The sequence below is a fragment of the Macrobrachium rosenbergii genome, chromosome 20, assembly GCF_040412425.1.
Source record: "Macrobrachium rosenbergii isolate ZJJX-2024 chromosome 20, ASM4041242v1, whole genome shotgun sequence".
Taxonomy (NCBI): domain Eukaryota; kingdom Metazoa; phylum Arthropoda; class Malacostraca; order Decapoda; family Palaemonidae; genus Macrobrachium; species Macrobrachium rosenbergii.
The window spans coordinates 6,805,001-6,818,495 of NC_089760.1; the positions used below are offsets into that span (position 1 = coordinate 6,805,001).

The 13,495-nt window shown below is 37.2% G+C and overlaps 1 protein-coding gene across 20 annotated transcripts in view; it reads left to right on the forward strand.

Annotated features, from left to right (window-relative positions):
• Ppn (Papilin) overlaps positions 1 to 13,495 on the forward strand; it is a 337,156-nt gene that overhangs the window by 205,450 nt on the left and 118,211 nt on the right. For 12 of the 20 annotated variants that reach the window (XM_067121885.1, XM_067121878.1, XM_067121894.1 and 9 more), the window contains one exon: positions 5,359 to 5,397. The exons of the other annotated variants lie outside the window; for them this stretch is intronic. In XM_067121885.1, the coding sequence (XP_066977986.1) occupies positions 5,366 to 5,397 (32 nt within the window). In that variant the 5' untranslated portion in view covers positions 5,359 to 5,365. Of the gene's footprint in view, positions 1 to 5,358; positions 5,398 to 13,495 lie in introns of those variants that run through there. 20 annotated transcript variants of the gene reach the window in all.

The following is a 13,495-nucleotide window of genomic DNA, read 5'->3' on the forward strand; positions in this document are numbered from 1 at the left end:
GAAAGAAATTTCACAGTGAAATAACTTATCTCCACCAATATTTCATGACAACTGCTTTCCATCCAAACTTTTTATAAACACCTCAGCAAATTTTTAAACAATATCTTCCATCCAAAAAAAATACCTAAGTAGATTATATGCAAGTGTCCCATTTATTCATGACCTAAATTTCTATCGTTGGCGTTAGTCGAGAAATTTTTACCTGCCATTGAATTAAAGCTAATACCCTGCAACACTTTTAGATCTGTTTTAAACATAAGGAGAAACTCGATCCACTAATGACCTCAGGAGTCGTATATTTATTTAATTGCCCTAGATGTAATCTTGGGAAGTACGTCAGCTCCACACGGAGGTTACTCAAAGTGAGATTGGACTCTCATCGAGGCGTTAGCTATCGAACAGGCGTCAAATTGACTAATCCTGAATTTTCATGTAAAGAACATGCAAAGAAATGCAAATATGACATAAACTACAAAGATTTTAAAATTATAGGCCAAACTCCTAACGAACAATATTTAGCAATCTTGTCTTTTATTAAACAACTAGTTCCACAGTTAAACACCCAGTCTTCCTCAACACCTCTGTATCTTGTCAAGCTGAACCCGGCCCGAATAGTCACTCCTGAGCACACTCCTCCCTATCCTTTGTACTTTTTTATAAGAAATGTATAAAGTTTTTTTTTTTTAAATTTTAGTCCGAGTTTTTATTTTAACTTTTAACTTTTATTTTTATAGCTTGAAAATGGGACTTTAGTCCTGAAACGTATAAAGTATTTGAAAAGGAATAATGGAATGATCCTTCACCCTAACGTGCTGATGTCTATATTGATAGAACCCTCTCAATCCTCATATATATATATATATATATATATATATATATATATATATATATATATATATATATATATATATATATATATATATATATTATATATATATATATATATATATATATATATATATATATATGTATATATATATATATACTGTATATATTATACATAATGTATATAAATATGGGTGGCTGAGTGTGAGCGTGTTAATTTCGTATGAGTCAGGAAACTTTCACACACAAACATTCAAGGTGTATATATTTATATGTATAATGTATAATTCTTCAGAGCAAACTAGATAATATTTATAAGAGTATGGACTTATTGTCGAATACAGGAACCAAAGCAAGATCTAAAAGAATCAAACGAGGACATTTTTTACCTTTTGTTTCTTGTCCTTATTGGCCAATTTTACTTTTTTCTATTTTCGTTTCCAAAGATGCTGTAGAAATCCTGTCATTCGCAGTGGATATCAGCTGTCTAAGCCCGTTCAAAGTGAACAACAAAGGCTTTAATTTAAATATAAAGCTTCTTGTGAATATGGGTTGTAAACACAGCGTTAACGAAGCATAGATTAGATAGTCAGGTGAAATGGTTCGGTATAGAGGCGTTAGAAATACAATCCGTATTCTGGCGATTATGTTGCAGGTTCTATCTTCCCGTTGCAGAGGTCTCAGCACAGGTGAAGAGTTTCTGTTCCTGTGTTGATGCTCATAGTTATGATAATGACGATTCTCTCTCTCTCTCTCTCTCTCTCTCTCTCTCTCTCTCTCTCTCTCTCTCTCTCTCTCTCTCTCTCTCTGAGTTAAAGAGAGATGTCATCGGGCTTGCAAACATCTGTGTACACAAGACATTTAAACTGATGAAGAGACAACTTTTTTTTTAGTTCTTCATTTCCGACGGCCACCTGATAGAGAGAGAGAGAGAGAGAGAGAGAGAGAGAGAGAGAGAGAGAGAGAGAGAGAGAGAGAGGCATAGCATTTGTGCGTGTACCTGTAGAGGCCTAATCTTATTGTATATTGAGGTTGGCCTCTCAAGTTAAGGTTTAACTAGGAAAGAAGAAGAAGAAGGAGGCTTGTGGTTGTGCCTACAAAGGATAATCGCATTTCTTCTCTCATTCAGCCTTTGTCCGTCTCCGCTGTCTCCCATCAGGTGTGAGCGAGAGAGAAAAAAGGGTAGGTCGAACCCATTCACAAAATCTCCTTTGTAGGAAAACTCTAACCCTTTTGCCATTTGTAAGAGAGAGAGAGAGAGAGAGAGAGAGAGAGAGAGAGAGAGAGAGAGAGAGAGAGAGGCTTGGTTCCGAATATTAGTTCTTTCAGTCCGTTTTTCAATTAAGATTCCTGAGAGATCACTGCCTCTTTTTATAGATTATTTGTATTTCTCCTTTTAGCTTTATCTCTAATGATTTATTGCTTTCTCTGCGAATAACACTATCATAAGAACCTCCACAGTGTAATGGCATCTCTCTCTCTCTCTCTCTCTCTCTCTCTCTCTCTCTCTCTCTCTCTCTCTCTCTCTCTCTCTCGTAAGTACTTCGAGAAAGTTCGTGGCGGCTAGATCAAAGATTCCTGGTATTCCAGATAAAGAAGAAAGATTCTATGAATGAAACCACTGAGGTTGAAAGATGTACCTGATCTATATTACTTTTTTTTTTTTACAGAGGAGATTAAATCTGATTTATTTCTTGACACAACACAGAGGACGTTTTTAACGATCTCAAAATAGCCGTTTATAGCAGCAGCTGCCCTACGGACTAATTTTGTATAGAAAACATGAATTAGTCAGTGCTTTGCGTTCCCAAAATAATCATTTATAGCCACAGCTGCGATGCTGACTAATCTTGCAAGTTAAGGAATGAGTAAATTAGCTTTAGTCACATATAGTAGTTTGGGTAGGCTATCATGAACAAAACAAGCAGCACTAGATTAATTTGGAATGGAGGGGAAGACCTTTCAGATGCAAGAGCGAGCTTGCTAACCGGCGCATTAAATTCTTCCGTGCTTTCTCACACAGCAAAGCGTTCTCGTTACCATAGCAACCAGTGGCACTTTGATGGGATTCACTTCGAAGCGGAGAGGCTTCCTCCTGTTTTCCTCGCCTGTTAATTTTAGGCGTATATGCATGGTTGTGTTTCTAAGTTATCTTCAGCTAGTCAGATTTTCATATCCTGCTGAACTTCATAATGTAAGAAATTCTTTAGATCGTTGGAATATTTTGCAATTCTCTCTCTCTCTCTCTCTCTCTCTCTCTCTCTCTCTCTCTCTCTCTCTCTCTCTCACGTATGGGGAATATGTGATTAGGTGTCGTAAGCACTTCCTTCTACACTTGAGCAATTACAATGAAGCATGTGAAAAACTTTATGAAAACTAATGAAATTTTTAATTGAAAGGCCCTTAGATTATGATTATGGAACAAATTATGACATTATCAGCTTGTAATCTAAATAATAATTTCACCATTTCTTTAAGCCTTATTTACGAAAGTCATAATTAGCTTCAGATTATTACGATTAGAGGTTCAGCTCAATAGGAGGAAAGCAGTTGCCTTTGAAATATAAAAGAATTGGCGTATAAAAGGTTACACTCGACATGAAGCAATACATGCTTCTAGAAGACCCCAAACATAATAATAAGAGCAGACAAAGCTATATCAGAAGCAAGGGAAGACAGTTAAACTGAGCTCGGAGTGAAAGTGGCCCTGATTCGTCTTCTCTGGGTGTATCCTGTTGAATGATTTATTCAAACGAGGTCAAAAATCTCCTTGGTTCTCTTGATTACCCGAAAAAGTCTCTGGACAAGGCCAGCAGCAGTACAGAATAACTAAGTCGACTGGTATCTCCTGGCTCGCGTAAAAAGTGAAAAAGTCGTAGAGTTCGTTGACTATTGTTACGCTAAATGGTGTTCTCCGTCAAAAGTGAAGGGTGCCACTTAGGGATGATGAGTTAAGTGTGCCGTGATGTCAAGAAAAAAACTCCAAACACGCTCTCCTATGCGGTTTTATGGGAGTTGTATGCTCCCTCGTTAACGGTTCCATGACTCACCCTTGTCGAAAAGGGAAGTGGCTGCTGCAGTGTGTGGAAAAGTGGCTGTGGGAAATATGCTACTTCTGTCTTAGTTTGTTTCATAAGTACCTTTAGTGGATGAGTTTTCCGTCACTGACGTTAGGCAGCAGAATTTTAGGAATTTATATTTTATGATTCAAAAATGAAGAAAGTTATTTTTTTTTTCCTCACTGAAGACATAAAACATTCCTGAATAATATTTCCGCTAAAGCAGATTTTTTTTATGATTACTCAAGTACTCTTTTGCTGAATTGAATGTCGACAGTCCCATTACGGTAAGTGATATTTTTCTCGAATACAGCATCGCTTCATCCAAATGTTCTGTTTGTGTCTTGACATATAGAGATGAACAACACACGCGCACACACACATATACATATGTTATATATATTACTACCACAAAAGTGTTTTAACTTCCAAATTATTTTTTAAAATTAAGTATGTGTTTGAAAGTGTGAATATTTTTTATGATACCTGACAAACCTGGCGAGCCTTATGACATACCTGGTGGTAGCCAAAGTTCAGAGCACTAGACCTGCTAGAGGCATTGTAGATTAACTTCCATTCATATGTTAAAATTTCGTCGAGTTCGTCTCGAACTTGAGCTGGAGTCAGTCCATCCCTGCCACCAGGTGAACTTTTACTCTATTCATCCAGATGAACTCACCAAGTAACGTTCACCGGCGACATTTGCATAACACGACAATGCCGGCTTTGTTAGTTTTCCTCCCTTTCTCGAAAACCATAAATAAGCGAGGCTTATTTGCGACAAACTTATATACGGGTCCGGCCGGCACCGAAAGGGTTAAATAGCACCATCCGGTTGACTGGTCGTATGGTTAAGAGAGATATCCCCTTTCCCATCCATAAATCGCACAGCGCGGATGATGATGGAGGAACCCCACATATACTGTATATGCCTAATGGATGGATAGGCAGATGAGGCTTATGTACCTTTCTCTGTATGTGTGTGTGTGTGTGCACAGTACTTTATTAGTCATTTTTAGATGGAAAAATCAGGTCTTCAATGTATATACAGTTCTAATCTAAAGTTACCTGATTCTAACGAGTTCAGTTATCGCGTGAATCGCGTGAAGTTTTGATAGATTATAGTTTAAAAAAAAAAAGACTCGCCCGTGTGAGCCTAAAAACATTCATGTACTTTTGAATGTATAAGCTCCGTTCTATTTTCATTGCTTATTTTTAAGAGCCGTCAGCTAAATCATTCAGTTATATTTTACGGTTTTAATACATGAGATTTTGAACCAAATACCCTACTACTTATGACAATTTTTTGCAAACTATGAACAATAACTTTTTATCTCTGACGTGGATAGCTTCTCTTCAGGTGTGTGACTTTTTTTATAAGTCTGCTGTTTTTTTTTTATTCTTTCTAATTAGCAGTTACAGACGTTAGCTCTACTCCAAGATAATTGTTTTTCCTTTATTTTCTCATCCACAGGTAAGTCATGGACGTCAAGCGTGAGAACCTGGCAAGAAGGTAAATTACGTGGTGCTACTTGTGTGTCGAGGTGGGATTGTGTGAGTTCGCGCAATAAGAGGGACTGGCCGGTGTTCGAGGGTGGTTTTGTAAGCGCGAGGATTTCGTTCGGCTGTAAAAGTCCACAATTTTTTCTCAAGAAGTAGATTTTAGAAATACGCAATTGCCTCTTGCTTAAGAAGACGAAGCTTCATTCTGTATTCATATGTCTATCTATATATATATATATATATATATATATATATATATATATATATATATATATATATATATATATATATATATATATATATATATATATATATAATTCATATATATAATTCATGGGAAGTAATTGTAGAACTTTTGCATTCTAAAAATTTAGGTAACGTGTTTGTGATTTTTGATGCTTACTGAGTAATACAATTTAGAAAACAAGTTATATGAAGGCAGGTAATTAAGTTTGCCTATTTTTAATACTTACGGGATCTTTGAAAGTTGACGGTATGTATATGGCACGATAAAAGAATTAATGTAGTAATAACTTTCGCTGATGTGTTGCATGAACCTGTGTGATTAACCCCCCCTCCCAGCCCTCCCCAGAAAAAAAAAGATGGTTGGGAGGTTCTTTCTACCTAATCGCAAATTAGTTTTCTTATGACATCGTTATTATTGCAAGATTTGAGAGGCTCCACAGATTCAGCCTGTTATTCAGGATGTTTCCGAGAAGTTAAAGCGGAATAACTGCCAAGGTCATGTTGCAATCAGTTAGTGTCGACTGTAAAGGTGGACTCTCTGTAAAGGGTTGAGGACGCATACTAAATGAGGAGTAATATAGGTCTCCGTTAGTGGAAATGAGGTAAAATGCAATATGTAGTCTTCGTGACAATCTGTGTAATTTATGGAAAGAAACTTTGTAGGAAATATCTAATACGGAAATAAATAAATAAAGATAAAGATAAGAATTCACCTCTCTCTTTCTCTCTCTCTCTCTCTCTCTCTCTATAAGAGAAGTTCCGGTGATGTTCAGATCCCTTTATATAACTATATATAATTTCACAGAGCACATTCACAATTGAACACTTCCGACTTGAGAAAAGACGATTTTATAGGTTGTGGCTCTAAAATATAGCGTGTAGATGCAAATATATATTTCCAAATAAGACATTCACTCAATATCCAAGCTAATAGAAAACCTCCAACCATTTCTCCCGTGGCTTCGGTAGCGCTCTTTGATGTTAACTCAATTTTCAAGGGATAATTCACGCCTTTGCAGATAATCGCCAGTCTAGAAAGGGAAACACAAATGTTGTACTTATGAATCCGGGACACATCGGAGAGAATTGAGTGTTCATCCGGCCTCATGGCGGGGTCGTGATCTGTCTATGATACATAAACTTTCTCATTCACATGGCGTCGTGGCCCCTGACCCTTCCGACCCCACCGGAAATACGTAATAGAGAGATGGCCATGCAAATCTGACAGCTGACTAATCATTCATTTAGCACAAGTTTTTAGTTCATTTTTTTCCCCTTAGAAGACTGTAGTAAAAAAAAAAGGGGAGGGGGGGGAGTTTGAATTCGTAGGTAGTTCCTTTTTGTTCCCACGTCGTCCTGGGTGGCAGCGAAGGGGCCGGAGGTTAGACAGTCAAATTTCCTCCTGAGTTTCATTCCTTCTCATCATTCTCGTTCTTTTCCGTCCCCTCTCCCGCCCACCACCATCTCCTCCTCCACCTCTTTAACTTTTTAATGGTTAGCGAATGGCCGCAAATGAGCGCAATTTTGCTCTTTTTGCTTTTTTTTTTTTTTTTTCGCTACCGCTGCCAGAGGCTTCTTTGCATGATTTGTATGGCTCTAGTCTCTAATAGCCGATTTTTTTCCTTTTTCTTATTTTTCTAATATGTATTAATTGTCGCCTTTATTTCAAGGCCTTTGACAAATTCCAGTATTATTTGGTTAACCAGATTTCAATCGAAAGTTATTTCACCACTGGACATCCTGCGCTAACGTTCAGTCACTTCTTCTCCTTATATATGTTGTTGACGTGTGTATATAAGTATGAGTTCTTCCGGTGGAAGAGGTAGACAGTAGATTAAACGATAGACTAATTTGTCATATTCGTAATTTAGATACTATATGTATGTATGCATTATATATATTTTACATCATATAGATACTATATGTATGTATGCATTATATATATTTTCATATATACATATATATATATATATATATATATACATATGTATTTATGTATGTATATTTGTATGATTATATATATATATATATATATATATATATATATATATATAAAAAATACGTAATACATATATACATAGTCTCTAAATTATGAATGCGACAAATTAGTATATCCGTTAAACTACTAATATATATATAAATTTATATACATATATGTGTGTGTGTGCATGTATGTGCATGTGTGTGTGTATGAGAAAGAGAGACAGATAGATTGTGTTATATTTTCTATTATGATTTATTAGATGTTTGTAACACTTCAAGATGTGCTCAGAGAAGCCACTGATATTAAATCCAATTTCCGTACTCCACATTTTTGGGATAACTTTACCCAAATTGGGTCACAATTTAACACTTACGTTAAGTTACATGTATGGAAAGAGAGAGAGAGAGAGGTCTGTCACACATTCAGCGGAGCGCTAGTTTCCGTTTAATCCTATCCATTTTGCATCGTGATAGACAGAAAAACGAAATTGTAAGGGCGAGAATACCATCTCTCTCTCTCTCTCTCTCTCTCTCTCTCTCTCTCTCTCTCTCTCTCTATATATATATATATATATATATATATATATATATATATATATATATATATATATATATATATATATATATTACACATAAATACACACAATATATATACATACATCTGTATATACGTGTGTATGTATATGTGTATCTATATAATTATATGCGTGTGTTTGTGGACGTAGACGGAACGTCTTATCGAATAGAACCAATATGTATAAAGAGTCTTGCAAAATATAGCATTATGTGTTAGACCTTTATATTTAGTCTGTTTAAAAAACTTAAAGATTACAATATTTGGAAAAAAAATCCCAGGATGTAAAGAAAAGGAAAGGAAAAACAATCAGATTCATGAGAGAGAGAGAGAGAGAGAGAGAGAGAGAGAGAGAGAGAGAGAGAGAATATCAGATTAAAATCTGGTGGGTGGGATCGCCCTGGTGAAACAGTGATTACCTCGTACTAGCTTCCCGGGTTTTAATTATGATATGATGATACATATTTTGGTTGAGCACTGATCAGTCATGCCTGTCATTTTCCTCCTCCCCTTTTCCCCTGGAATGTGACCTGTACAGTCGGTTGACCACCAGATATAAATGCACTGCCTAGGTCAACAATAGCACGAAGGGTTTTTATGGAAACGAGCCTAAACAGCTTTCTCTCCTCACCGAGCATAGAACTAAGAACTTACAGAGAGAGAGAGAGAGAGATTTACGTGTATGTTACCCGTAGTTTCGTTTCTGTTTTGTGAGGTACGGGGTGACTCCTTCTTTTGGAGGAGAACATGATCCAGCATTTTATGGAAATGAGCCTAAACTGCTTTCTCTCCTCACCAAGCATAGAACTAAGAACTTAGAGAGAGAGAGAGAGATTTACATGTATATTACCCGTAGTTTCTTTTTGTTTCTGTTTTTTTGAGGTACGGGGTGACTCCTTCTTTTGGAGGGAACATGATTCAACATTTTATGGAAATGAGCCCATACTGCTTTCTCTCCTCACCAAGCATAGAACTAAGAACTTCTAGAGAGAGAGAGAGAGAGAGAGATTTACATGTATTTTTTTTTGAGGTACGGAATGACTACTACTTTTGAGGAGAACATGATTCATCATAAATGTGAAATTCAGCTTCTTTTGTCCGATTCTCTTATTACATGGCAGTAGGTATCCAGAAACGAATGAGGATGCCGTTATCTTCAACTGAGAAGGTATCTGCGAAAATGGGAGTTTCCGAGGAAACTGAAATTCTTTAACATTTCTGCTTCATAACTTACAGCAGTAGTAACAGTTAAAGGACCGAAAGTAAAGAGATAAAGTAACTGTATTTCAAAGAAAGGAAAGACACAGAAAACATGAAGATTTCCAAGATAAGTGATAAGAAGCACATGCACAAAAGGACGAAAAACCTTTAGGCCTAAAGAATAATGCAGGAAGTCGATCCGGACCAGAAACCCTACTAATGTTCCATGAGATGGCCCCTCTATGCACCTTTAGAACAGAGGTTTCAGAGGACCTACAGTAGTGTTCTTTACTCGTCATATATTACCCATGATATCTTACAAATTACTGAGAGGAATTAACTGAAAAAGATACTCGAAGAAGGTGGTCTTGTTAATAAGAGTGCCATTGATAGTTCAGTCAGCGGGAGAGTACAATTAGGAATATAGCGTTTGTTGAAACTGCTACTCCTGAAAAAAAAAGAATATAGTTTAGGCTATTTTTTTTTTTTCAGCTGCTCCACCAAAACAATAATTGATCATTCTTTTTAGATGACCTGTATATATATGTATCAGCAGATGTATAAGTTTGCCGTGACTGGTATGTCAGGTACAATACAATATATATAACCAAGTTATCAAACTAAGAAGACAAAGGAGATGGTATATGTTCTATAAGTTTGTTTTGAAATGGTTGAAAACTTGCCCAGATATTGGAAGCTTCTCACGAAGTAGCCTCAGAGAGAGGAAAAGCCTTAAGAAACTACCATACTGACTTTTAAAGCGTTAACCCAGAAAGAAATCTAGAAATTGCTCTCATATGTTAGTTTATCGAACATCGCCAAGGTCCATAAAAAGTCCTTGAATAAATCGTTAGTCTAAGAGAATGAAAAAAGAAATCATAAATATAACCAAACAAGGAAAACAGCATTCATCTTAAACTATAAAAGTAGGTTTCCAACAGTTCAAGCGAATATCAAGACAGTATTTTGAAATGAATGCCAATTTATAGGGAACACAAACGGGATCGCAGTCTGATAACTTGTGTTCTATTTGATTTCATCTTTACAAGAAGATTACTGTAATCATTTGTACCCTCACGTTTACCCTTATTAGAAATTTCTCCCTCAGTTTTTTGTTCGTCCCCATCTCCGCCCGTTGTCGCATCACTTAAATGCGTCCTGTTGTATTGTCACAGAACGTGACTTCTGTGTCGTAGGTTTTAGATGAGTCACGCTCTCCTTTTTTGGAACAGACAAAAGTTGTCCTTGACATGTTTCATTCATGATACGGTTTGTTTCGTTTTCATCATCGCTCCGGTTTTGTTTGCGTTAACGTATCCATCCTAGCTTTTTGTGTTTTGTCAATCTTTTTCTTAAGCATATCAACCACTATTTTTTCGAAGACGAGAAAGCCTGATGGAAATATTAGTGCGGACGACTCAGGAAGGAACCAAATATGGAACAAGATATCCAGACCAGCTGTTGAGGCCTATCTCGTGTGAGCGTGGGTGGGTCCTGATGAAACTGTAGAAGCCCTGTGGACAATTAGGCGATCAAACCGAGTGTAACGAAAGGGTTATGACGTAATGACGTGCGTAATGACAAGAAGACGCAAAAACTAGATGGATTAGAGTTCGCGTTCCTTCTTCGACGTCCCCCCCACACCCCCCCTCCATCAACTTCTTTCTTTTCTTCCCTGAACGCATCGACCTCATTCTTCTTTTCAGTCTCATCTACCTCTTATCTCTCCTTTCCTCTAACGTGCTTTCTACTTTCACTTGTTTCATTCCAACCACTTCTCTCCTCATTTTGTATCTCATCTCCCTCCTTCCTCTCCTTCATTTCGGTCTCCCTAATTCTCCTTCCATCTCACCTACGCCTTTCTTTTCCTCCCTTAACTCATCTAACTCATTCTCCTACTTCTTTCTCATCTCCCACCTCATTCTTCTACTTCTTTCTCATCTCCCACCTCAATTCTTCTACTTCTTTCTCATCTACCTCTCTCTTGTTCTTCTTTCCGGCTTTCTTATTTCTCCTTATCTCCTTTCATCCTTTTCCATCTCGTCAACTTCCGCTCTTGCCTTCATTGCAATCTTCTTAAGTCTCCTTTCTTTTCGTTTATCGCTCTCCCTTCTTTCGTTATCTTCTACCTAATTCTTCTTGTCTGTCAAATATCTCCTTCCAGTTCTCCGTTCTTATCTTCCCAAGCCCCCTCCATATCTCTCTCTCTCTCTCTCTCTCTCTCTCTCTCTCTCTCTCTTTATCGTTTTTTCATCTTTCCTTATCATCTACCTAATTCTTCTTGTCTCTCAAACATCTCCTCCCAGTACTCCCCTCTTATCTTCCTAGCCTCTGCGATCTCTCTCTCTCTCTCTCGTTTATCGTTTTTTCTTCTTTCCTTTTCATCTACCTAATTCTTCTTGTCTCTCAGATATCTCCTTCCAATACTCCCCTCTTATTCTCTCTCTCTCTCTCTCTCTCTCTCTCTCTCTCTCTCTCTCTCTCTCTCTCTCTTTATCGTTTATCGTTTGTTCTTCTTTCCTTATCATCTACCTAATTCTTCTTGTCTCTTATCTCCTTCCAATACTCCCCTCTTATATTCCCAGGCCTCTCTCTCTCTCTCTCTCTCTCTCTCTCTCTCTCTCTCTCTCTCTCTCTCTCTCTCTCTCTCTCTCTCTCTTCCCCGCCCTCCGTGTCTGCTGTTCATCTTCTGAAGCGCTGTGACTCACGGCCATTTTCTCAGCACCTGTTTTCCTTTTGCCTCGGTTTATTGCATAAGTCTTTGGGGTCGTCTGTATGACCACTTTCTTTGTTCGCTTCGCAATTTGCCTTTCGACGAGGGTAAATTGCGGTTGTTTTCCGTTATCTCTCTCTCTCTCTCTCTCTCTCTCTCTCTCTCTCTCTCTCTCTCTCTCTCTCTCTCTCTGTGAATGATGTTAATTATATTCAGATGAAGAAAGTCATATCGAACACTTTTCGTTGGATATTTTCCAAAATGCACCGGAATGCTGTTTATAGAATTTGCGAAGTTATATAATTTTATATATATATACACATACATACGCATATATATAATACATACACATATATGTATGTATATACGTATATATGTATATATATGTTTGTTTATTTATTTATTTATTTACTTATTGTGCGAACAAGTGTGTGAATAATAATACGTCCTTACTCATGGGGCCCCAGCATCTGTCACAGTCCAACGCCTCCTCGCCTATAAGTTTTTGTCTTGGTTGTTATTTTACCATCATCTCATCTAGTTTCATAGTATTGTCTAGTCATCTGATAGTATAGCTCTCTCTCTCTCTCTCTCTCTCTCTCTCTCTCTCTCTCTCTCTCTCTCTCTCTCTCTCTCCAGTACAAGTAATGAATGAACTGTAACAGCTCAGCTGTTTCTCTTTAAGCCAAACGCCGTCTTTAAAATGTCATTTCTCACCTTCCTTGGACGTGCAGATCGCATAGGCATTATGCCAGTCTCAGTATCTGCGTGCAAGGAATATAAAAAGTTCGAGTAATGGGGTACATACACATCTCGGAAGTGCAGAGTCAGATTCATCACACGTTGAGCTGAAATTGTTTTTGCCACTTAGTCTAATCCTGGATTTTTTTGTGGACACTACAGTCGATGGTTCTTCTACGCTACTCGTTGATAAGGGTTCTTTTTTGTCAGTAATTATCCTCATAATGATGAGGATACTACTGTGTTATAATGCCAATACTTCTGCCAACAGTACTAATAATGGTGATAATAATCATGTCATCGGTTAGTTTTTAAGTAGACAGTCTGAGTGAGTAGCTTGCATTATAAACTTATAAAACTTTAATATGAATTTCCTCTGTATATCTTCTCATATCTTTTGTTAAATATGATTGAGAGAGAGAGAGAGAGAGAGGGTATCGTTAATCTTCGTAAGAACACCGTAAAACATAATAAAGACGTTAACAAAGTGGTCATGTAAATGTTGTAAAGGACTTAGGCAAGATTCTGTGGGGAATGTCATTCAGGAAGATCGTCTGTCAGTCTCAGTGTTGGGACCAGACTAACATCATACGGATTCAGTGCTGTTTAAAAACGAAAAATAACTTCACTGTTTATAGATATGATAAAAAA